A 23560-nucleotide genomic window follows, 5' to 3' on the forward strand; every position below is an offset into this window, starting at 1 on the left:
TAAAAATCTCGTCTATTTTCTCAGGGTCTGTGGGGGGGGGGGGGGTCACGGGCCCCCCCGTCCCCCGTCTAAATCCGCCTATGTCCTAATCGATCATATGCTGAGATATGATGACTTGAAGAAGATTATTGTCGAGGGACAAGTAGATGGCAAGAACGAAAAAGAAAGACCAATAATGAAGACACGAAAGAAGGATGTAAAAGTAAATAAATACGTCGGCGTTAAAAGAATAGCTAATAGAATTGAGTGACGAGTTGCATCAACCCAATCTCAAGGTAGTTTACCAGTGATGATGAACACACTATGTATACAGGATAAATTAGTGGTTTGGGGTAAAACAAAAACCCAAGAATTTTAATTCTTCTAGATAACTTAACATTCTGTTTCATCAATCAATTTAGCTTATCTTCCCCAATAGCGGGCTTCTACTTACATTGACTGCCATGAGAGAAAATTTCCGTGGTCAAGAAATCTTACCTCAGACCATTGGATTTCCAGGCAACTCCGCACTTCGAAGGCCACTACGCTAACCATGGACCCGAGGCAATTTTTGAAGAAAATTTGTTGCATCAAAAGAATATAAATACGGAAATATAGAGGATGGTTGGTTAAAAAGTGTTAAATTAAAAGGCTTAGCAAAAAGTATCTTTTCCTCCTATTTTTCTAAAGAATTCCTCCATTTATAGCGATGGAAAATCTATTTCGACGGAGTTTAAATAGTCAAAGATCGAGGAAATCAGGATCGAGTATTGATCATCGAGCTTTACTACAAACTCTATTTCTTAACTTCAATCTCGACCATTTCGTTTGAACTTGAGCAACGTTACTACCAGCCTATGATAACGTCATCCGTCCTACGTTGCGAACGACTTTCTTCTAGGGCCGGTAAAATTGAAAGACATGCTCTAAATCATCAAGAAAGCATATCGATTGCTTAATCTTTCTTAAATATTTTAGTGAAGCCGAATTGTTTCAAATGGCGATCCCAAAACTTTAATGAACGTCCATTTGAAAATTTCACTATTTATAATTCAAGCGTGCATTTCAGATGTAGTAGTGAATAGATATTTTGGGATTTTTTATATGTACAATATTTTGGCTCAAATTTCGATTTTTTTCGAAAAGTCGAGCTTTCCATTTCATAAAAAATCGATTGCTCGAAAAAAATCGATTTCGACCAACATTTTTCCATCACTGCCATCTATATCCTAGATCGGACGCTACGGAAAACAAAGGGTTGATGTCCATACAACCTTTCCTCTTGGCTGTTCCGAGGAAGTCCGCTCGTAAATTACCTTAGGATTGAAATCTCGTAATTGCGAACGTTATTCGAGGATGCAGCAAGCCAGCCAGCCACCTGGACCGAATTAATTCCCCTGTGTGGTTGGGCGGGCTAATTACTTCTCAACCTTCCACATATCGATGCTACTAAAGCTGGACAAAGCGATAAATTAGCAACAATGGGAATTTACAGCACGCAATAAAAAAATAACGAATGAAATTCCACATTTCTACTTTCTTAACACCCTCTGCCACAAAGGCTGTTTGGCGGAGATGCACAAGCAGATGGATGAAGGGAAAAAAAAGACCTCGAACATGGCCTAGGAAAGATGTAAAAGAGCGTAAATGCGTAAGTATGAAAACATATGCTGATGGTTGATAAAGTACATTGAAAATTGCATTTAACATTACGAAAAAAATTAGGTTCCCTCAATATCACTTTCCATTTTTATAACAATTTTTATTACCAATGATCGCGGACGGAATCAACGCATTAGCGTCATTTTTAAGAGAGTAGGGAAAGTGCATTATTCACTGATATTTCACTGAGCGATGCAATAATTGAGGAGACAATAACGTGCTCTAAAATCCTGAGACAAGAAGGGACTACCAATTCCCCACATGTTGAGAAATGCTGGTCCCATAAATCATTATTTAAGAAATACCGAACGGGAAAAATTTTAAAAGAAGTATTTATTGTTCACATTCACTCAGACTCCAGTCTAAAATTCACTTCAGAAATCGAAATTTATTTAATTCGTTACATGGAAGGATAAGACTAGAATCATAAAATAATATTCTCCGTCCTTTTCAGCAATAGCTACAGCGATAAGTCTTCAGGGACCACATAAGGGTGCGCTCAACCCATAATATTCCGAATTGAATTCCCCCTTCCTTTTTTTTACAACATCATACACCTTTTGCCTCAATGGCAGTTTGGCGGAGAGATGCCAACTGAAAACCCTGAAAAGTGCTATTAAAGTGTCAGGTGCCAGTTGCGGGTGAGATGGTTCCAATTATGATGGGGTATAATACGTATTAATTTGACCCATTAGTGCCCATTGTAGCCGTATGGCTATGTTCTTCAATGCAGAGCACACGATACTACTAAGACTAAACAAATCGACAAATTAGTACAAATGGGAATTTAGAACATGAATGTCATACACAATAAAAAAATAAACGAATAAAATCACACATGTGTACATTCGTCGCTAATTCTTCGTTCTTGATGAAAAAAAGCAAACATCTTTTGTTGTCATATTGCCACAAATATTTCGTTTGAGGTTTAGTTCACCTAATCCCATTATTAGTTTATTATCGAAGCCAGTAAAATTAATCGATTCATTAATTTATTATCGTGATGAGATATTTTACAAGAGCACAACGATTCAGTAAAAAGCATTTGACAGAGGTGCAAAGAAAAAAACCAGGACAGTAAGGCACATTAAGTACAAAAAGAATGAAAAAAATAGAGGAGAAAAATATCGAAGGAGAAAAAAAAACAAATTATAAACCTATGCAAGCTTATACATAAAATCCAATCCCAAATGCGGATATCCGGGTATGTAGCCATAAAAAAATTCCATGCATTTTAATTGCATTAGAAACGATATTACTATTTATTCAGAGGAAAACGTTCAGGTCTAAAATAAGCTCATTAGCAGAAAGAGAAGGAGGCAACACGGAATTTCAACATGGACGCATAGTGTCTGAAAATAAGATGCAAGTATAATGTTAGCGATGGGTTAGAAAAGGTGACTTCAACATTACTTTATCCAAAATCAAGCTAGCCCTGGAGATTTTATCTCGATTTCCCCGATCTTTGGCATTTAAAAACTTTATTTGCGATTTTAATTGAAATCGATTTTTCTTCCACGAAACGCCATACAAAACCATAGTAATTAGCCAGGCTATTCAAAACGTTAGGTGTTAGCTTTAGCAATTTCTTTCAGGCTACGAAGAAAACTGGCGAACGCCCTAAACTCCAGGGAATCCTCCAATCCACTCAGTTTGCCCACGCCTCCATTTGCCAGTAATGCCACCGCGAATAAGAAGGCAGCAAATTATCTCCTGGCGCGGGATAGGATACACGGGTTTCGGCGCGGAGAATCAACGTGAGAATGGTAGACCGTAAATCCATAGTGACGGGATCAAAACGCTTCCCAGCGGGGATTAAGTCTTCGCGTTTCTGAGGGAGGGGTTGAAGGGAAGGGATTTAGATTTCTCGCCTCCGTGGCCCTCGACAACAAATTCCCCGCTCAGACTTCAATCTCCCTTCTCACACCATCAGAGACGGTTTATTATTCCGCGGCCACTAATGTCGAGGACGCCGTAGGGAGATGTTATTATAAACTGAGTTTCCACGTTCGTACCCAACCCATACCCATAATGATTGTGGAGGTCCACACTCTACCCCATTCCACTAGTATCAGGAGTTACAGTGACATGAAGTCATCATTGTTTAAGGTAGTTAGATTTCCTAGGTAAATTTAACAAGAATTTCATGAAACTTTGCTCACATACTCTTTGAAGGACCCACTTTAAATGAACCTAAGAAAAAGGGATCCCAATGTGCTATTTTTGAAATAATTTACGGTAAAATTAGGATAATTACACATGGTCTCTTATGGAGAAATACATGTCTTTACGAGCTAGCGAAGCTGTTTGTAACAAGTCCTTGTTGAGACGGCATTTCAAAGTTTTGTCGCAAAATTTTGTGACGAATCTAAATATGTACAGGAAAGTATAGCTTCATGACGAAATAAAAAAGAAATTTGCGAAAAACTGCCCGAAACTTACAAGTTGGCCGCCGAGACCTCTGGTACCAATATCCAAAACGAAAACCATTACACCGACTCCGCCGAAATTACGCAAACATATTTAATATCCCGGATTTTACAGACGCCATACATATATTTTGCTTATTAATAAGTATATTCATTCAGAATTTACCACTCACATTGTGAATATTTACTCAAAAATAGCGTCATCAGTTCAGTGGGCAAAGGTTTGAAGCAGGTTTGAAACTAGTCAAGTTGACTACTGTAAATACCTTTTAAAAATTCATTTTTAACGTTTACACTGTATAAATGTGCAAAACTACGCTCAAATTTCATTGCTAATTATGTTTTCGTTTAATTTTCTTGGTGACTCTTTAGCGTAAATAATAGATGATTCAAGAACATCACTTGTCTACAGCCGATGCCACACTAACTGCCTTAATAGAAAATTAACACCCACAACCTATACAAGGATAATTTTTTACTTTATAATTAGGAATTTGGCTTTAGGAAAAAATGGCTTAGGAAGTACAGTTTTTGCTAAGAAAGGTAGCATGAAATGTTCTTAATACAAGGTATATTCTTCGTTAAAACTTTCGCGGGTGCTCGTCATTATGATTAAAAACTCTTGGGCTATGTCGCCGCGTCAATGCTTTGGGTGGCCCCAACGTTTCCCGACCGATGCTGGTCGCTTTTTCAAGGGATTATGGAGAGATGGGAATTTAAGATCTTTTATATAGGTGTCTGTATCAGGAAGTGGAGGGAGGGGAGCCGGAGGTTGGGGGAGTGGGTTGCTGCTTGTCTCTTTGTCTCAGAACAGTTGTCTTTTCTGAGACAAAGAGACAAGCAGCAACCCACTCCCCCAACCTCCGGCTCCCCTCCCTCCACCTCCTGATACAGACACCTATATAAAAGATCTTAAATTCCCATCTCTCCATAATCCCTTGAAAAAGCGACCAGCATCGGTCGGGAAACGTTGGGGCCACCCAAAGCATTGACGCGGCGACATAGCCCAAGAGTTTTTAATCATAATGACAAGGTATATTGTACGTGTGTATGTAATTGTTATGCGCTTCTATAAGCCCATCCTTTAGCCCCCCAAACCCCTCTCCCCTTCCGCCTACTCATAACCATACCCCTCCTTTCCGCATACATAAGTACCTTAAAATGGCGAACGTGATTCGCTGAAACGTGTAGCAAAATAATAAATACTGAGGACATACACAAAGTTTTCAATTTTCAATTATCATTTCCAAGAGACCAAATCAGCACCCACGTTTTGCTCTCTGATCGATAAAAAGCTTACATTTTTATTTTTTTAGCATTTTATACTGTTTTAGGAAAATGCCTGTTTTTGTAATTTTTAAATTTAATTTTAATTTATAATTAGGATTAATAATTGATAAAGCAACCATCGTCTGCGAGACATATTCGTAAAAATTTAATATCATTTATTCTTGCCGTCTGTAAAAAAATGCAAGGCACCCGATTTTAAGTAGCTCTACAGTCTAAACGAATCAATTAATTTCAATGAAACAAAATGCAGACGAAAGATAATTTCTTACTACGTTAGATCATTTACTTTAAACAATATTTGTCTTAATAGTATTTTCTATACTTAATTTTATCTCAAAAATATGCAGGGCAACTTGATTTGACGCGTAAAAAACGGGCACTTTTTGAGAAAAAAATTAAGCGCAGGTAATACTATAGACTCAAATGTTTTTAAAAAAGCAATAGATCCAGCGTAGAAATTACTTCTCTTTCGTACGCTTTTTTAAAATTGAAATGGTTTGCTTAGTTTAGACGCTAGAGCTCCTCAAAATCGGGTGTCTTGTATTTTTCAGACGGCAAGTCCTGCACGAAATGTCGGACGCGAATTTTCCGATAATTTGGGCACCCATTCCCTTTCCATAAAATATTCCGAGTGGCGATTTCCACCAATACGAGCGTTCCCAACTGAGCCTTAACTATCATCCAATCCCTCGCTTTAGAGGAATTTGCTAGAGAGAGAATTCCATTTCTTTACATTCTCTATCAATCCACACTCGAGAGGTGGCAACTGGTCGATGAGAGGAAGCGAGCAAGTAGTTTTTCAACCTCCAATTTTACTAATAACAATAATAAAAAGAAAACGATCGAAAATAAAAATCGTCGTCACGCGGGTGAGAATCCCCAGGATCTAGGGTTTTAATGCATCTGGGCTGGTGGGAAGGGTAAGGGGGCGGTGCTGATTGAAAAGAATTAAAGTGGATGCAGGCGTTCGAGCCGACTATATCCGATAATGGAATTGCGCGGAGGCACCGGAGGGCATCGAATGTCCCCGTTGCGAAGGCTAAGCCTAGCTCCTCTTCCCACCTTCCACTCACATAGCCACGTATCGAGGTCAAAGGTCGAGGGGGATGGGGAAGGAGGAAGGCAAATATAAAGGATTTCAGAGCGACTGGGAAGGTTAGATCTTAAGGGTTACGCGGAGGGTGGGTAGTTGAGTTTGGGATCGTATAGAGGTCAGCACTGTGTCGCAAACTGAGTAACGGGTTGCATGGAATTTGGGTTAAGGTAGTTAGAGCGGCATCGGCTGAAGTCACGTGATGTACTCGAGCTGCCTACTATTTTACGCAAAAGAGTCGCAAAATAATTTAAACAAAAGATAACATAATTGGGAATGAAATGTGAGTGCAATGCCTATGCACAGTGCAAACGCCAAAAATGATTTTTAAAAAGGTGTTAACAGAAGTCAATTTGACTAGTTTCAACACTGCTTCTAACCTTTGCACACTGATATTTTGACAACGCTTTTGACTAAATATCCACAATCTAAGTCGTAAAAACTAAATAAATAGAATTATTTATGAACAAAAGATAAGTTATACGTATGTGAAAGCAGGGAAACTAAATATATTTGCGTAGTTTAGGCAAAGTCGGCGAAACGGTTTTCGTTCTGCGATGTTGGTAACAGAAATTTCCAGCCGCCTTCACGTTTCCCTAGGTTTGTCGCAAATATTTTTCTTATTTTATCATAAACTTATACTTTCCCGCACATATTTAGATTTGCCACAAAGTTTTGCTTCTCATGAGTGCTGTCTCAACAACTTCTTGTTACAAACAGCTTTGCTAGCTTGAAAAAATGGTATTTCTCAATAAGAGCCCATGCTTATCTATCCTAATTTCCAAAGCCAAATATCTCATAAACGGCATATTGGAATCCGTTTTTCTTTGGAGCATTTACAGTGCGTCTATCAAAGAATATGAGACCAAAGTTTCATAAAATAATTGTTACTTTTACTCAGGTGCTCTACCTAAGGGAGGAGTTGACTGAAAAATGGGAGATCGCATTATGAGACTCCCCATGCATCAATGCTAACGGATGGGATGACTTGACAAAATTAAACACGCTTCGTTCGTCTTTTGTTCAGAATAAAAACACTCTTGATATCCTTCTGGAGTAGAAATAAAATAATATTTTGATGAAAATTTTAACTGTTATATACCGAGGAGAGTTCGCATAGATGTGGTGCCTGCAGTGCTGGCCTACAGCACAGGGACCCGGATTCAAATCCCGACGGTGGTAGATTTTTTTCAGAGACTGCCAGAACCCTGCTTGGTTGCTCTGTGGGGAGCACTTCCTCTGCTTCGTCCATACTTCCCTGCATCCACATCTCGAATGCTGACTAGTAGTATAGCTTACTAACTTATATATTCCTTAATGCACCTTTCTGAATATTCCTAGCATTTCTAACAGAATATTTTGCACAGAAAGAGCATCTTCTGTTGACGAAGATGATAGCTATTTACGATCGCCATGAATAACTCATCGCAGTGTGCTCCTCCGAAATCAGGATATCGAATGAGAAAATCATTCAACTCACCATAGCGTGTCCCTGTTGTTCCAGTATCCCGCCGGCCCCTCTGGACTGGAATCCCGGGTTCGAAGCCGCGTAGGCAGTTGGTATCGGGGCCAGGTGCCCTCTCCTCTGGGCCACGGCGATTAGGGCCACCTGTCCTTTCGGGGCCCGGTGCTGTCGCACGGCGAAGTAGCAGGTGAGGTTGCGGGGGTAGAGACCGGGGTAGTTCGGCGACTGGAGGGCGCACGCACGGCGGTCGCAGCTGCCGAACAGCCGGCTGCAGAAGGTGCCCGGGATGAGGTCGCCGAGGTGGAGGTACACAGGGGGCGGGGGTGTGGTGGGAGGCTGCGGCAAAGATGGCGGGAGCGGAGGGTACAGAAGTGGAGGCAGAAGCACCGGGAGGCCTATAACAAAAAAAGAAAGCAGAAGTTCAATTGATAGAGAAAATAAATAGGCCTGCGTATAGATGATACGATTAAATTATGGATTAGGGAATGTTTAAATGTAGATCCCAGAGGGTAATAGTAGTTGAAGGATATTTCATGGAGATAGCGGTAACATCGGGGTCCCGCAAGGAAGCGTATTGGGTCCGCTCCGCTTTTTAATATGCATTAATCACATACACGTGGCTTCTTCATCATCTTGTGGTGTTCTGCCCGTCGGCAGGTCCCCCGCGCCAATGCTGTCTCCATTCCCTCCGGCCTCCGGTCATCTCCTTGAAGTCTCTATATCTTCCAATTTTTACGTTGTCGATAAACTTCAGCCTTCCTCTTCCCCTTCTTCTGTTCCCTTCCGCCGTTCCCTCCAAAGCTACTTTCAAAATTCCATTCCCTCACATCAAATCTCCCTGCCAGTTACCTAACTCGATCCGTCCACCGTATTCCCTCCATCTTCCTCTAAACCCACATCTTAAACGCCCCAATCCTATCCCTGTCTCTCTTCCCCATAGTCCAAGTCTCACATCCATACATAAACACACTCCACACGTAGAATTTCACCAATCTCTTCCTCAATTTTAATTCCAGCCCCTTGTAACACAACACTCTTTTCTTCTTCATTTTCTTTTTCTTATTTTTTTCTTTCAAGGTTCTTTTACTTCCTTTTCCTTTTTTTCTTCTTCTTTTCCTTTTTTTATTTTTTTCCTACTTTTCTTTTTCATGTGGCAGCTGACTTCAAAATAAACCTTTTTGCGGATGACTGCATAATCTACGGAGGCATCTAAAACAGTGAAGACTGGTGCGCCCTTCAAACTGACCTAGATGAAACATCCTCATGAAAAATCACCAATAAAAGGGATGCCAATACGAGAAAATGCAAACAAATCACTTTTACGAGACGGGGAAACAAGGATAATCATTGGAACATTTTACTCGGAGGGAATATTTCCAACTTTTCGATTGTAAAAACTTGGGGGTTCATTTCACAACCAAAGTTAACTAGGGTGTGCATATTGATCAGGTGGTGAGAAAATCATTTCAATAACTGAATGTATCATGAGAAACATTACAGAGAGTAAAAAAGAAACCAAAGAAATGGAAAACATGGCTATGGTTCGATCTGTAATAGAATATGCTGCTTCGGCGTGGGATCCTCCTTGTAAAACGGATATTTCACAGCTTGAAAAAGGTTCAAAGAAACCCAGCCAGGTATACTCTAGGGAGGCATAGAAGGGGGACAATATTGTAGCTACGCTAGGGTGTTTGGTATGGAAACCATTAGAAGTAAGAAGAATCATAAATAGGTTATGTGGGGTCAATAAAGCCAGTGCGAAAAATCCACAGAGGAAAAATCATTCGCCTTGACCGGGATTCGAAACCGGATCCTTCGATTTCCGGCCGAGTGCATTAGCCACTTAAGCTACCGAGGCGTCAATCTCCCCTCTGAAAATTTGTGGACTATACAGGACAAATACGTCGAATCCCGGTCAAGGCGAATGATTTTTCCTCTGTGGATTTTTCGCACAATTTGTGCATTGCGGGTGACTCCGTAAAAGTTATCACCGTGGCTAGTCCCGGTATACTTAAATAAATCTATAAAGCCTATATAAAAGAGCGGGGTCGGAAGGAAAATAGATCAAAGGCTGGACGATTTGTTTTTCATTGTAACTTTTTTTCCCTTTTTCCCCTATCCTTTTTTCATGGTAACTTCAAAATGAATCCAAAATAATGTTTGCGTTGCCACAGCTAAGAAAACTAAGAGTACGACCCCACGATTATGGGCAAAAAATGCTGAAAATTGTGTCCCCTACCGCCTCCTAAAGCATTACATTCCTCTTGAAACACCCCGTAAGCTATCGCATTATTTTAACAATTAAAAGTTTAAAAAATTAAAACATATTTAAACAGCTGTTACTGAATGAATACCAGCCGCTGAAGCCGAATTTTGGTTATTATTTTTATTCTACTCGTGACTTTTACGAAATAGCCGTTTACGTATTGACTTGGAACCGGCAGAGCTGAGTAAACTGACCTGCCGTCTTGGACTTCCACTTGTTGACGCCCTTGTGCAGGATCTGCGGCAGGTAGAAATCGTCGTCACTACCACCTCCTTCGAGAGAGCTGTCTCGGTCTCCGTTCACGCTCTGAATCGTGTGGTAATTGCCCGGGCCGCCGGAGAAGCTGGGCACCACACCCCCATAGCGCACCACAGCAGCTTTCTGTAAATAACAACCGAACACTTTTTATCAGAGCTGAGCAGTATAGAACGGTATCTTTACAATTCTCATTTACATAATAATTTACATAAAATACAACTGTGCGCTCTTGAAAACTACAGTTTAAAAATCGTCATGCTTTCAACTTTAAAATTACAAAAATTTGAGGTACTGCATATAATTTAAAAAGATGATTGTTTAAATAAAAATGGTATTCATTTCCAAAATCAAAAATAGTTGTAATGAAAGATCAAAAATGGAAACTTTACTAATTATTATTATATTACTAATAATTATTACCCCAATTATTTTACTAATCAAATTTGGCAGGTAACCATGAATTGTGTTAGCTTAGCATACATCAATAAGTACCTATGTAAAAAACACTAGTCTCCTTTTTTGTGTACTTCTACCTGAATGTTTCTTTTTTATTATACTACAGAAAAATTGTTTTTACCGCATACATTGTTCATTGCGTCAAAGGTGTAGTGCCTCCATTCATCATGGTCCCAAAAACATGCGACAATCGAAAAACTTGTTCCTTACCATACAAAAAAAATATTAAAACATAAGTCGCATTGTCAGAATTTTTCAGAACATTCGATTCCTATTCCTGAAAATCGGTGTAATCGATAATCAACATTTGGAATCTACTAATCCCTAGTCTAAAGGATTTGAACCCGGGACCCCTCGTTCAGCAGCCTAGCGCTCTAGGATATGCTATTATGCTCCCGAATAGAAACTCAGAATAAAAAGACGAGAGTTCTTGGTGCAATCCGTACCACGCCTACAACCAGGAAAAATGTAGTGAAAAAATAGTAATAATATATTAACTTATCTTTCAAAATATTAAAAATTAAAAAAATATCTCAGATACAAAACCAATTTTGGAGCTTTAGATGACTCTGGAGGCTACTGCCTGTTGATGGTATCACCTTAAGATAACGATCGTAACACTACGCATAAGCATTGCAACATGGCAAACAATTCCAGACTTCAATTCTCTAAACCCCACTTCAATGAAGTGCGCAATGCCGTTTATGAAAAAAAGTGCATCGCGAAATATTTCCGCCGCAAGGCGTGGCAACTGAAGGCGAGTGCTTTCCTCCGGCGAAGAGACATGCAGAAGGGCCTCATGACCTCGATGCATTCACGCACGGATCGCGATGCAATCGGGCGATCACGCGACGGGGCGGCGGCGGTATGCGCGCTTGCAGTCACACGACATTGATCTACGTCGACGTTCGCCATTAGCGTTCAATTGATTCCGAAAGGATATGAGGAGGAGGACTGGATTGATTCCGGGAATGTCACCATGGAGATGGGGAGAGAAGCAGAGGAGCGCGCATTAAAAGTGCAACAGTGATCCGACGGACGAGGTTAGAGCACTTAGGCCTCCCTCGACGACAGGCCAGGATGCAACGCTCGAGGCGAGGGTATTTTAGCGGCACGGGTTTGAAACCATCATGTAAATTGCGAGGAAGAGATGAGGGCTAGGCAATCCACTCATTTGGTGTGAATATTTAAGGTAGTTTGAAGGCCTCGGTAAAAAGTGACACGAATTTGATGTAACTTGGATTACATATTCTTTGATGGACGCACTCTCAATGATGCATAGGAAAAGGGATTCCCATGAGACGTTTTTGAGATATTTGACGGTAAAATAAGAATACTTTAACATAGGCTCTTATGGAGAAATACGGTTTTTTCGAGGTAGCGAAACTATTTCTAAGAAACGGTGTTGAGAGAGTATTCATTAATTGCTAAAGTTTGCAACGAATATAAATATGCACAGGAAAGTATAACTTCATGTTGGAATAAAAAAGAAATTTCCGGAAAACGGCCTGAAACTTGCAAGATGGCCGCCGAGATCTCTGGTACCAACACCGCAAAACGAAAACCACTACAACAACTTCGCCTAAATTATGCAAATGTATTTAGTTTTCCGGCTTTTACATACGTCTTGCATATCTTTTGTTTATTAATTAATACATTTATATAGGATTTACCACTTACATAGTATATATTCCGTCAAAAGTGTCGTCAACAGTTCAGTGTGCAAAGGTTGGAAGCTGTGTTGAAACTAGTCAAGTTGTAAATACCTCTTGACGTTTGCATTGCGCTGACGTGCAAATTGTAATCAAATTCATTCGTAATTATGTTTTATTTTGTTTAAAATTTTTTGGCGACTCTTTTGATTAAATAATAGGTAAATCGAGTACATCACTTGACTTCAGCCGATGCAACTCCTAATACCTTAAGAAGATGGGAATGTTCCAAGAACCTAATTAAGTGAAATAGAAGATATCATATTAAGAATGTTAGATGGAAGTTCACCTAGTTTAAGGCTAAAGTATTTTAGAGGCACGGATTTGAATCATAATGGAAATTGCAAGAGACTCGGGTATCCAGTTATTTGGTGTGAATATTTAAGAAGAGAATGCCCCAAGATACAAATTACGTGAAATATAAGATATACGAATCTCGGAATTATTTTGGACGCAGGTAGAGAAATTCATCTATTCGGCACATTAGAGAAAAACTGGTACATTGTTGAGGACATCAGAAGGAGTATCGCGTTCTATCTGGTGAGAAACACAAAATTGTTATTCGCCTAATTCCGAGATTCGTAGATCGTATATTTAGCATAATTTGTATCTTGAAACATTTCCTTATTATATATTCTCAACAAATAACTAGATTCCGCAGCCTCCCGTATAAATTTATGTACAAATGACATAAAAATATCCCAGGTTGGGCAGAAACAGGTCGAAAAAGATAAAAAAAAACACTCACTGAACTAAATTTTCGGTGGTATAAATCCACCTTCCTCAGAGTTAGGTATCTACTCTGAGGAACTCTGAGGAAGGTGGATGTATGCCACCAAACATTTAGTTCACTGACTGTTTTTTTTTTAATCTTTTTGTTTCCTTTGTTCCTGCCCAACCTGGGATATTTTTATGCTACTTACCTCGTCGAGGAACATTTCGAAGTATTTGTGTACAAATGTATGAGCCTAAAATATATAAATTTATGCTCACCAGTTGGTGTACATAAATTCATATATTTGCCTTCTTACCTTGGAGAGTATCTTAAAGGATATCCGGAAGTCGAAGTCGTACGAGGTGCGGAGTCTCCCGCTGCTTCGTCTGCTTATGAGTGCGGACCCCGCCGCGGCCGGAGGTGAGGGTCCCAGCGAGGAAGAGAGGATGGCCGGGGGATGCCCCTGCATCTGTCCCGCAACCGGCATCAGGCTCAGAACCAGAGTGACCGCGTCCGACTCGCTGAAGAAGATGGGCGGCCGACCAGGCCCTGCGCCGGCACCGCCACCCCCGCCGACCCCAGAACCTACAAGGACAAGACAGAAAAAATGAAGAATGGGGTTGTATGATATCGTTTAATGCTTGGCGTGATGGTAATACGATATATATCTATGATAAAATATTAAAAACAAGTAGTAACTTCCACATAAGACATACAGAAAAAACGATGACTACAATAATATACAAAAATAACATTCGCCGGCCTATATGGAGGCGGGGTATATTAGTCCTTGCCTGCCAAACAAGAGGTCGCGGGTTCGAGTCCCGCCTGCGTTTGTTTGCCCCTATCCAGGTCATTCGTGAACGTGTATTTGTTAAAAATTGTTGAAAAACCCCGATGTAATGGCCAACATGAGCTGTTTTCGGTGGTATGAAATTAAATTAATATAATAACTATATATTAATTTGTCTTTATAAGGCAATATTGGGACCAGAAGGTCCCATTTTCCATCTTACTTACATATTTATAGAAGAATACATCGTAAAGTTACTCTTGAAATTAAATGCAGCCAAATTATAACAATAGAGATGTATAAGTGTACTTAAAAATGCAATTTTAACAATGTTACATTTACCAAGTGCAATAAGATGTGTACTGACGTGAGAAAAACCTAAGGATATGGAGTCGTATGGAATCGTTTAAGGCTTGACGTGATGGAAATACGATATATCCCTGAGGTAATATAAAACACGAATCGTATTTTCCACACTTCAATATACTACTACATTACCAAAAACTGTATCGGCACTCTTCATCTAGATCTACAGACTAATTCGCAAGCCGCATCAATAGGCGTGTGGCAGGGGAGTGTTAGGACACCAGCCGTTTACATACAAAAAGGTATTGGAAGTATTTTTAATGTAAACCGCATTACTTGTGTATACATTGTTCGTCAATTATACCTATTCAAAATTAGTTATTTTCGTCACCTCTGAAGTGAGTATGCGCTTTATTCGATATTTTTCATACACTCTTTCGCCAGTTAGAAATGCTCATTTATTTAAAAAAGCTATATATATCGTGCTGTTAAACTTAGTTTTTTGGTCAAGTTTACCTGTGTGGGCCGGTCAAGCCTGTGTGGGCGTTTTCCTGCAGTGGGTTTTTTCGCTGAAGGATATTACACCCTTATCCTCATGTTTTTTCCCACAAACTTAAATCTTTTTAAATCACAAAAATTTCACATATAGTTGTTTATATTTTTTGAAATTTCACAAACAGTGTATATTGTATATTCTTTGTACTGTAAACGTTTGTCTAATATTTTATAATATGCTTGCATTGACGTTATCGAGGGGTTAGGTGGAAGAGGGGACTTTTCAGTCTCAACCTCGCCCGAATAAAGGCATTTTATTATTATTATTATGTTTTTTCTTAAATTTTCTTCAGTTTTCACTGAGTAGCTTTAGTGTTAAGAGCACGGGTTTTCACCAAGGTAACTCTTCACTATTGAATTGCGTTGAGAAATTTTCTCGTGATATGACAGGTTGAAATTATTACAGCCTTTTGCAGTTTGATTTAAGTATTTGGATGGAGGTTGAGTATTTTGAAACTATTTTGTATGTGTTTTGGGATAATACCGGTAGCTGAGATGACAATTGGAGCTATATAAACCTGTTCCATATTCCATATTCTTTTTATTTCTATTGCCAGATCTTGGTACTTGTTAATTTTTCCTGTAATTGTCTTTTCGATGTTATGCGACAGTGGCACGGCAATATCAACTATGTAGCAAGTTCTATATTTCTTGTCAATCAACACTATATCTGGTCTATTATTAACTATAGTTTTATCTGTTTGAATAGGCAGATCGTAACAGATTTTAAATTCGCCGTTTTCAAGCACTGTTTCAGGGTGGTACACATAATATGGGGTCTTAGTATCTAATAACTTGTGTTGGTAGGCCAGTTTTTGGTGGATAATTTTTGCAACTTGATTATGTCTACTTAAATATTCTGTATTAGCTAGCATCTTACAGCCAGATATAATGTGCTGGATTGTTTCAGGTACTTGAAAACACCTTCTACATTTGTCATCTGTTATGCTTTTATCACCAAGGATGTACTTTGCATAATTTTTAGTGCGGATGACCTGGTCTTGTATTGCAAGCATGAACCCTTCGGTTTCTCCATAAAGTTCACCCAATGACAACCATTTGTTTGATGAGATTTTATCAACATATGGTTGATTGAGGTCATTGATGTGTCGTCCATGTAATTCCTTCTGGGCCCATACTTCTACCTTTCTATTTAATAGAACAGCTCCTGTGTTGGTTGCTTCATCGGTCGTGCCATTTTTTAGATTTAATGGTGTTAATTTGTTATCGGCATATACTATTGATTTGTGAAGCTTCGAACTGTTTGATTTATCGTAGAAGAAATGTTTTAGTCCATGAATTTGGTTTTTGAGGAGCTGTTGTAAATCTATTAACCCTCTACCTCCCATATAGCGGGGTAGCGTTAGCCTTTCTATTGCAGCCTTTGGGTGATGTAAATTAAATTTTGTGAATGTTGTACGTATTGATCTTTCTATGCCTGCTATTTCGGTTTTGGTCCAGTCAATCACTCCAAATGTATATGTCAACACAGGTACCGCAAACGTATTGATGGCTTTGATTACATTTCGTGCATTTAATTCTGTTTTAAGGATGGATGTTAGTCTTTTATGGAATTCAGTGGTTAATTCCTTCTTGATCTGTTTATGTTGTATTGATTTTGCTTGCAGGAATCCAAGGTATTTGTAGTTCTCATTTGCTTCCATAGATATTATTGACTCGTCTTCTGTAACATTGAAGTTACCATTCTTGATTTTCCCTTTTTCTATGTGAAGCAATCTGCATTTATCCAATCCGAATTGCATTTTTATATCCGCGGAGAACCTACTTGTGACATCCAAAAGGTACTTGAGCTGTATTTCATTTGAGGCATAGATTTTAATATCGTCCATATATAGAAGGTGAGACAAAGTAAAACTGGTGTTTGTACTATTTTTTATTATTTTGTATCCATATTTAGTGCTATTGAGGGCATTTGATAATGGGTTCAACGCCAGGCAAAACCAAAGTGGACTCAATGAGTCTCCTTGGAATAAACCCCGTTGTATATCAATTGTTGGTGTTATGAAGCCTTTACCCGATATATTGACCATTAGGGCTGTTTTCCACTTTGCCATAGTTGCTTCTAAAAACTTAATGATGGTGCCGTGGATTTTGTATGTAGTCAGAACTTTTAAGAGCCAATTATGTGGGACACTGTCAAACGCCTTACGGTAGTCAATATAAGCAACATGAAGGTTTCTGTTATTTTTGCGTGATTGTTGTAATACTACAGAATCAATTGTCAATTGCTCCTTGCATCCCATATGGAACTTTCGGCATCCTTTTTGCTCTTCTGCAAGTATATTATTCTGGTCAATATGGCTATATATTTTATTTGTAATACAAGACGTGAGTATTTTGTATATAGTAGGTAGACATGTTATTATTATTATTATTATTAAGTTTATATTTATTTTTCGAGTAAAAGCAAAATTTTGTGGTGTGTTTCCATTTGGGATCATGATTAAAAACGCATTTAAAAAGTTTTTGTTCGGGTTTTCTTTCATAGTATCTCGTAATAAGTTGTAAAATAAATAGGGTCGGCAAAAAATAATAAAAATCAGTTGGTGAGTTAGTTCTGTCTCTAAAGGGTTAAAGTGTGGAAATTGCTTTTTCTGTTTTCTATTTTATCAACAATAGAATCGCTGGAAATGTTGATATATTTTGATAAAAATTGATGGATCTAAAGGAAGGAATGTGGATTCATAAAGGAATGATGGAGATCTAATGCGAGCAATATGGAAGTTTCAATAACTGGAGGGAAGCCTCCTGCAAACCTAGGAAATAATAAGGAACAACTCAATCGTCTAAATTATCGTGTATGATGTTCTGACGGAAACAATTGAGGAAGGACGAGTAAACCTAAAATGAGAGGCATGTAGCGGATGATGAAGGACGTAAGATTGAAGAGTTATGTCCGTTTTAAAAGATAAGACTACATGAAGAAATGAGCGGTGAGTGCGCCAAACCAATCTTCGAATTGCTGAATAGCAAAATCTTCGAAGTGCGAGGTGGACCCTGAAAATGTGACATTCACACGCATATGTCTTAGTTCGGGGTGAACTCATCCGTTAATTATCCGCACCAACCTTCGAGTTGCATCAGTGAGTGAGTGAACAAGGTAAGACTTTGATTGAGACGTACAAAAAACGATGAAACTTGACATCAACTTCCTAAATATCATACCTCACTATCAGCCGAAAAAACTAAAGAGGGCCGCCGTTTTCTCTCTCCTCCTTAACCTCCGATCACTCAGTAAAAGCACCATACAAGCGACAGGCGGGCCATACAAGGACACCTGCGCGCCCTTCGCACCACACGCTCAAGCCATTTCTGACCGTCAGTTGTTTGTTTAAGGTTAGTAGCAATCTCATTAATTACACTACCTCAATTGATTCTCCCGCCAAGTGTGCAAAGCGGAGAGACAGCCAGAAAACTTGCCGAATGGCTTTAGCGGAGACATGTCTTAGTGCCAATAAAAGAGAATTATTTTAATGCAATGTGACTAGAGTGTGAAACATTACGTAAATTCCCATTCAAAACAAAAGAAGAGACATGTTGACTTCTGGAAGTGTTCTGATCCATGACAACGCCCGTCATCTCAGTGATGATGCAGGCTAGCTGCTCTTTGAGCAATTTCCATGGGACATTTTCGATCACCCACCGTGTAATGTCAACCTACTGCCGTGTGACTTTCATTATTACGCTGAAATGAAGATGTGGCTTGGAGGTAAGCGTTTTGAAACGGGCGATGAGATTCAGGACAAAGGCAAAGTTATTGGCAGCAACATCCTGTGAAGAAGATATAGTAAAGCTTGTCCATAGGCAAGACCAATACCTCAATTGCCGAGGCGATTATGTAGAAAGGACACCACAAGTGTGCTCAAAATTTTGCAATGAAATAATTTTTAGTCAATCACTTCGTCTTCTGTTCATGGCCCATCGGAGCTTGAAAAAAAACGGCCATCGTATCATATCTAACTATCGTCCGAAACACTTATGATCTAGACGTATTCAAATTGATATTCCAAACATTAAATTTAGAAGATCCTCATTAATCATGTACTGAAAAATATTATAAGATTACAATTTCTCCCGCGTTTCTCCATGATAATGTTAGGCCGTATATAAATTTACTATTCCAACGTGATATTTTGTCTTTAAGGTCAAAATACGTACAGACTATCAGAAACGGGGTTTCCTAAATATCATACCTCACTACCGGCCGAAACACTTATGATCTTCATGAAATTTCAAAAAGTAAATTTAGCAGCTTCTCATTTATGCGTTTTCGAAAAATATTATTACGCAAAATTTTGTCTCGCGCTTTTCCATTGTAATATATGTCCATAAATAAATTAACCGCAATACCCCAACGCGGTACTGTGGCCTTAAGGTCAAAATATAAACTAACAGAAACGCCATTTTTTCTTACTTAGATAATTATCTGAATTTCGTTGCGGAATTAATGCGAGATCTAGGGAAACAGCAATTTCTTTCTAGGGTCTTTGGAACCGCTCATTCAAAGCAGAACCTAATCCACAATAATTTGCACTGTTCCCTTCGGAGAAGTAGTAAATTTCCCTACATCGCTAGGCATACGCCAGTGGTTGTAAGATGAATGGCAAAGATTGCCTCATATCATTCATCAATTCAACCGTTTAGTCACGGCTCTTAGCCACCAAGTACTCTTCGCGACAGCAGATCGATTTTGCCTCGATGCGGTTGTCTGATTCTCAAACGTTCCTGCACGAAGCACGAAGGTAATGGAGGTTGCGCTACATATGCCAGCTTTCACTGCGACATGAGGCCAATGGAACGAAGCCAATGGCCATAGAGGTGATCCTAACTTGCCCGTAGCGAGGGAAGATAACAAGTCATTTATCTGAAATCGTGATATTTTCTCCTAAAGATTTTTTATTCACACACACATATTCTTTGAATTTTCAAAAATAAATCGCAGCAAAAAATATTACTTCGAGCACCATGCTGTTATAACTAGTTACTTAGGTTATTGTTCCCTCCATAGTTTTCGGGTTAGCTGCGTCGGCGTTGCTTTTAGGACGACGTTTCGTGGCCCATGCTGGCCACATCTTCAGATTAGGTCTGACAGTTTTTATTTATGGCGTCCCAAAAGGCCGCCATAAACGGTGAATTATCATGCGAAAGATCATGTGCTCATTCACAGGATCATGCGAGCAAAATAGACCATCATGCGCATGACAGTTCATTCGCCAACTTTTCCGTTATACATGGCGAATGATTTCATTCGCATGATAATTCAGCATGATCATGCGCATGATAATTCACCGCGCATAGCGGCCTTTACACGACTCATGCGAGATCTCTATCTTTTTGATTCGTAACGCCGACTTCATCTTTGATGATTAACTTTTTTGTGGCGATTGACTATGTTCCTGATGATGTTGCCGAGTGAGCCGTCTCTTTCCATTTTAGTGTGCTCTGAAGTTTACTCTGGCTGATTACCGCGCTAAAGACTTGTCAGAGTTTCTAGTTTATGATTCTGTTATCACTGTTAAGATATCCGTCTTAATTATTAACAGAAATCAATACTCCGTAATAATTATGTTTTTTTGGCCGATTTCTTGGTTTTCTGATGGTTGCAACGCGTCATTCACTTTCAATACCGCATCTTTTAGGACCTATTTTGTCCTAACTTGGTTTACTGAATAATTCCTTTTTTTGTAATTGTATGGATATAATTTTTATTGTACTTAGTTTTGATCCAATTCGTATTGATTTATATCTTAAGCCTATGCAAAACGCCTCCATATTCAAATCAAAATTGCGGAATCTTTCTTTGTACTAAGTCTAAAATGGTATTTTCTTCAATATTTCTCAAGTTTCAAGTCTTGTCCTTCGTGTAGTATTTTAATTAAAATTAATTTCTCGTGTATTAGTAACTAATTCAGTCAAACATTTGTGGTGGAATCGTATTTATTAACATGTTTATTTGGATATGTTTTCCTATGTACGAGGCATATCCAAAATGTAAGGAACGTTTGGTCACAGGAAAAAATATGCTCATATGAAACACATTTTATTGGTACTTTTATTTAGCTAGAAACCTACTTCTCTTCTCTACATAATCGCCGTTCACTTATAAGCATTTTTCGTACCACTGCACCAGATTCTTTAACCCCTCTGCATAAAAGCTCGCTCTGTTGAGAAGATATCTCTTTCCATCATGTCCTCTTTGTTCTCGATAAATCACGCGGTAGATAAATTTTTTGTTCTCTCCATTTTTTCGGGATAGTTTTCCAAAAAGACATTTTATGGCATAAGCTGAACAGATCACATCAGATGAGCTCTGAGTGGTGACAGATGGGAATCGCCCTCTATAAATACAGTCTTCGGGGTGGCCTACCAGTGGCACGGCCAATTAGAGTGAGGACCCAGGTTTTGGCGTGCTTATCAGTGACGTCTTGGCACAATTAGCAGTGACGGAACGCTTTCTCCTTAACTCTTTTCAGAGGGGTTTGTGTTTTTTTTATTACAAGATATTATTTAAATTTTATTTTTTGCTTTGGTCATGAATGTATATGTTAGAAATTTTTAGGCACCAATATTGACAGAAGTGTTATTAGAGTATTATGTGATTCGTTAACCAGTGCTGGAACGGCGATCCGGCACGTTCAGACACGACCGATGCTTTTGAGTCTGTTCCAAGTGGTATTTAGTCAATACCCATCATCTCTATTGAAATTATCTGCTACTTTTTCAATGCCAATAGCCTCCCGGATAATTCGAGGGAATATAATGCTTCTCTTTGGCTAAGACTTTTGCATTATCAATGATAATCTGCATTATCAATCATCACTGGGATAAACGATTAGTGAACGCGTGCTCGAACGCTGACGGTTCAAATTGCTTATTTTTGAGAGCCCTGCGGTATTTTTTCCGTTTTGGATCTTATGTGGCACGCATCGTTTCTTTGTTGAATTTCTTGCTTCCAAAATAACCAACAAAAGGTGGAGGAGCATACTATTTTTTAATTATTTTACATTGGCCACCCATATGATTTCTTATTAGGATGACTCAGTGCTATTAGAATGGGCATTTATCGTGAATACGCTTCCTTTACCTATGCGTGAATTTTTGAAGCCTTAGCTCATACTCTTTGCAAGGCAGAAGCTGGGTATTTAAATTGAGTGGAAGCAGCGTAGTGGAGAATATTTAGCATAATAATATCACCTACTCTTATTTGCAGACCGTTTTATTTCGACTGGTGTAGGTTTCAGCACAGAAAGCCATTTTCACGGTATATCATTCTCTAATGACAGCCTATTAATACATTTCAATGAGCGAGGGGTGAGGGCAGGGACGCCGACTTGCAAAAAATATTGGGGGGGCCCAAACCAGGGACTTGCCCCGGGAAATTTTCTAAGTAGTGAGTTTTAAGTTTTTTAAGCATTTTAGAAGAGTAATATAATCAACATTAGAACCCTTATAACTCGAATCTCGATATCTGGACACTCCGGGGAAAATCGACAAGCCTGGCACATTTTTTCCTCACACTCATAACGGATTTTTGAGGGGGCTCGGGCCCCCTCAAGCCCCATGGAGTCGGCGCCTATGGGTGAGGGTAGAGTTTCGGGGAAAAGGTTTACTTCCTCATCTCACAAATCCAGTAATCCCCTTCCCCTAAACTCTACCTCCTCCCCTCGCCCAATGAAAAGTCTAAATAAGCTGACATCCAAGGATAATGTTCCTCACCAAGGATTATGTTCCTACGCTGCCCCCTGAATATGGCATTTTGTGCTGAAACCTACATCGGTCGGAATAAAAGAATGTGAAAATAAGACTTAGTGATTTCATTATGTTAAACAACAAATTCCACAGACACGTGTATTTTTAGATATATTTCAACTATAATTAAACATTTTTTTGTCGAGCTGGAAAAATATAAACTTGCATTGGAGTGCCACCTTAATGATCGCTGATACTGAGTAAATATTTGAAGTGATCGTTGAAGCTCAGCATCAGGAAGAGCGGTATTTGTCGAGTATCGAATGTGGTGAGGAATACCGTGGACCATCGAAGACTTATTACTTAGAGAAATTTTCTCTGGCAATCATTATTATTTTTCCAAGTTCGATTCCAAGAGATGCTTATCGAATAACCGTTTTTCTAAATAGTATTAGGTAATGTTTAAATATCATACATATCGATGGCCAAGTTCTAACAACACGAATCTCAAAATTAGAAACTGTTCAGGAGAGCCAAAAAAACAATCAATTTTTTAAATTGTATATAATTTCAATTGGAATTAAAAACCAAAAATACATAAAAATGAAAAATAAGCGTACATTTACAAACAATGAGTTGCTTTTTGCTTGAATGTTATTTTTTATTTACAATATTAGCAGTCTTAACTCATACCGGCCAAATTTTGAGATACGTGTTGTTAGAACTTTGCCATCGATATATGTCTGTCTCTGCTTTAGTTTATTCACAATAGGCCAAATAAACGTGAAGCTTTATATGTCACAGTGGAGAATACCTTTGATAAAATTGATATAAACAGGTAAAATAAACGTAAAGCTGTATCTGTTATAGT

At 38.9% G+C, this 23560-nt stretch overlaps 1 protein-coding gene across 1 annotated transcript in view; it reads right to left on the bottom strand.

Moving 5' to 3' along the window:
* LOC124168676 overlaps positions 1-23560 on the bottom strand; it is a 164193-nt gene that overhangs the window by 74471 nt on the left and 66162 nt on the right. The window contains exons 4-6 of the mRNA XM_046546940.1: positions 13642-13910; positions 10383-10565; positions 7934-8365 (exon numbers count right to left, since the gene is read on the bottom strand). Coding sequence (XP_046402896.1) covers positions 7934-8365; positions 10383-10565; positions 13642-13910 — 884 coding nt within the window. The remainder of the gene's footprint in view (positions 1-7933; positions 8366-10382; positions 10566-13641; positions 13911-23560) is intronic.

Source organism: Ischnura elegans, chromosome 12 (assembly GCF_921293095.1).
Source record: "Ischnura elegans chromosome 12, ioIscEleg1.1, whole genome shotgun sequence".
Lineage (NCBI taxonomy): Eukaryota > Metazoa > Arthropoda > Insecta > Odonata > Coenagrionidae > Ischnura > Ischnura elegans.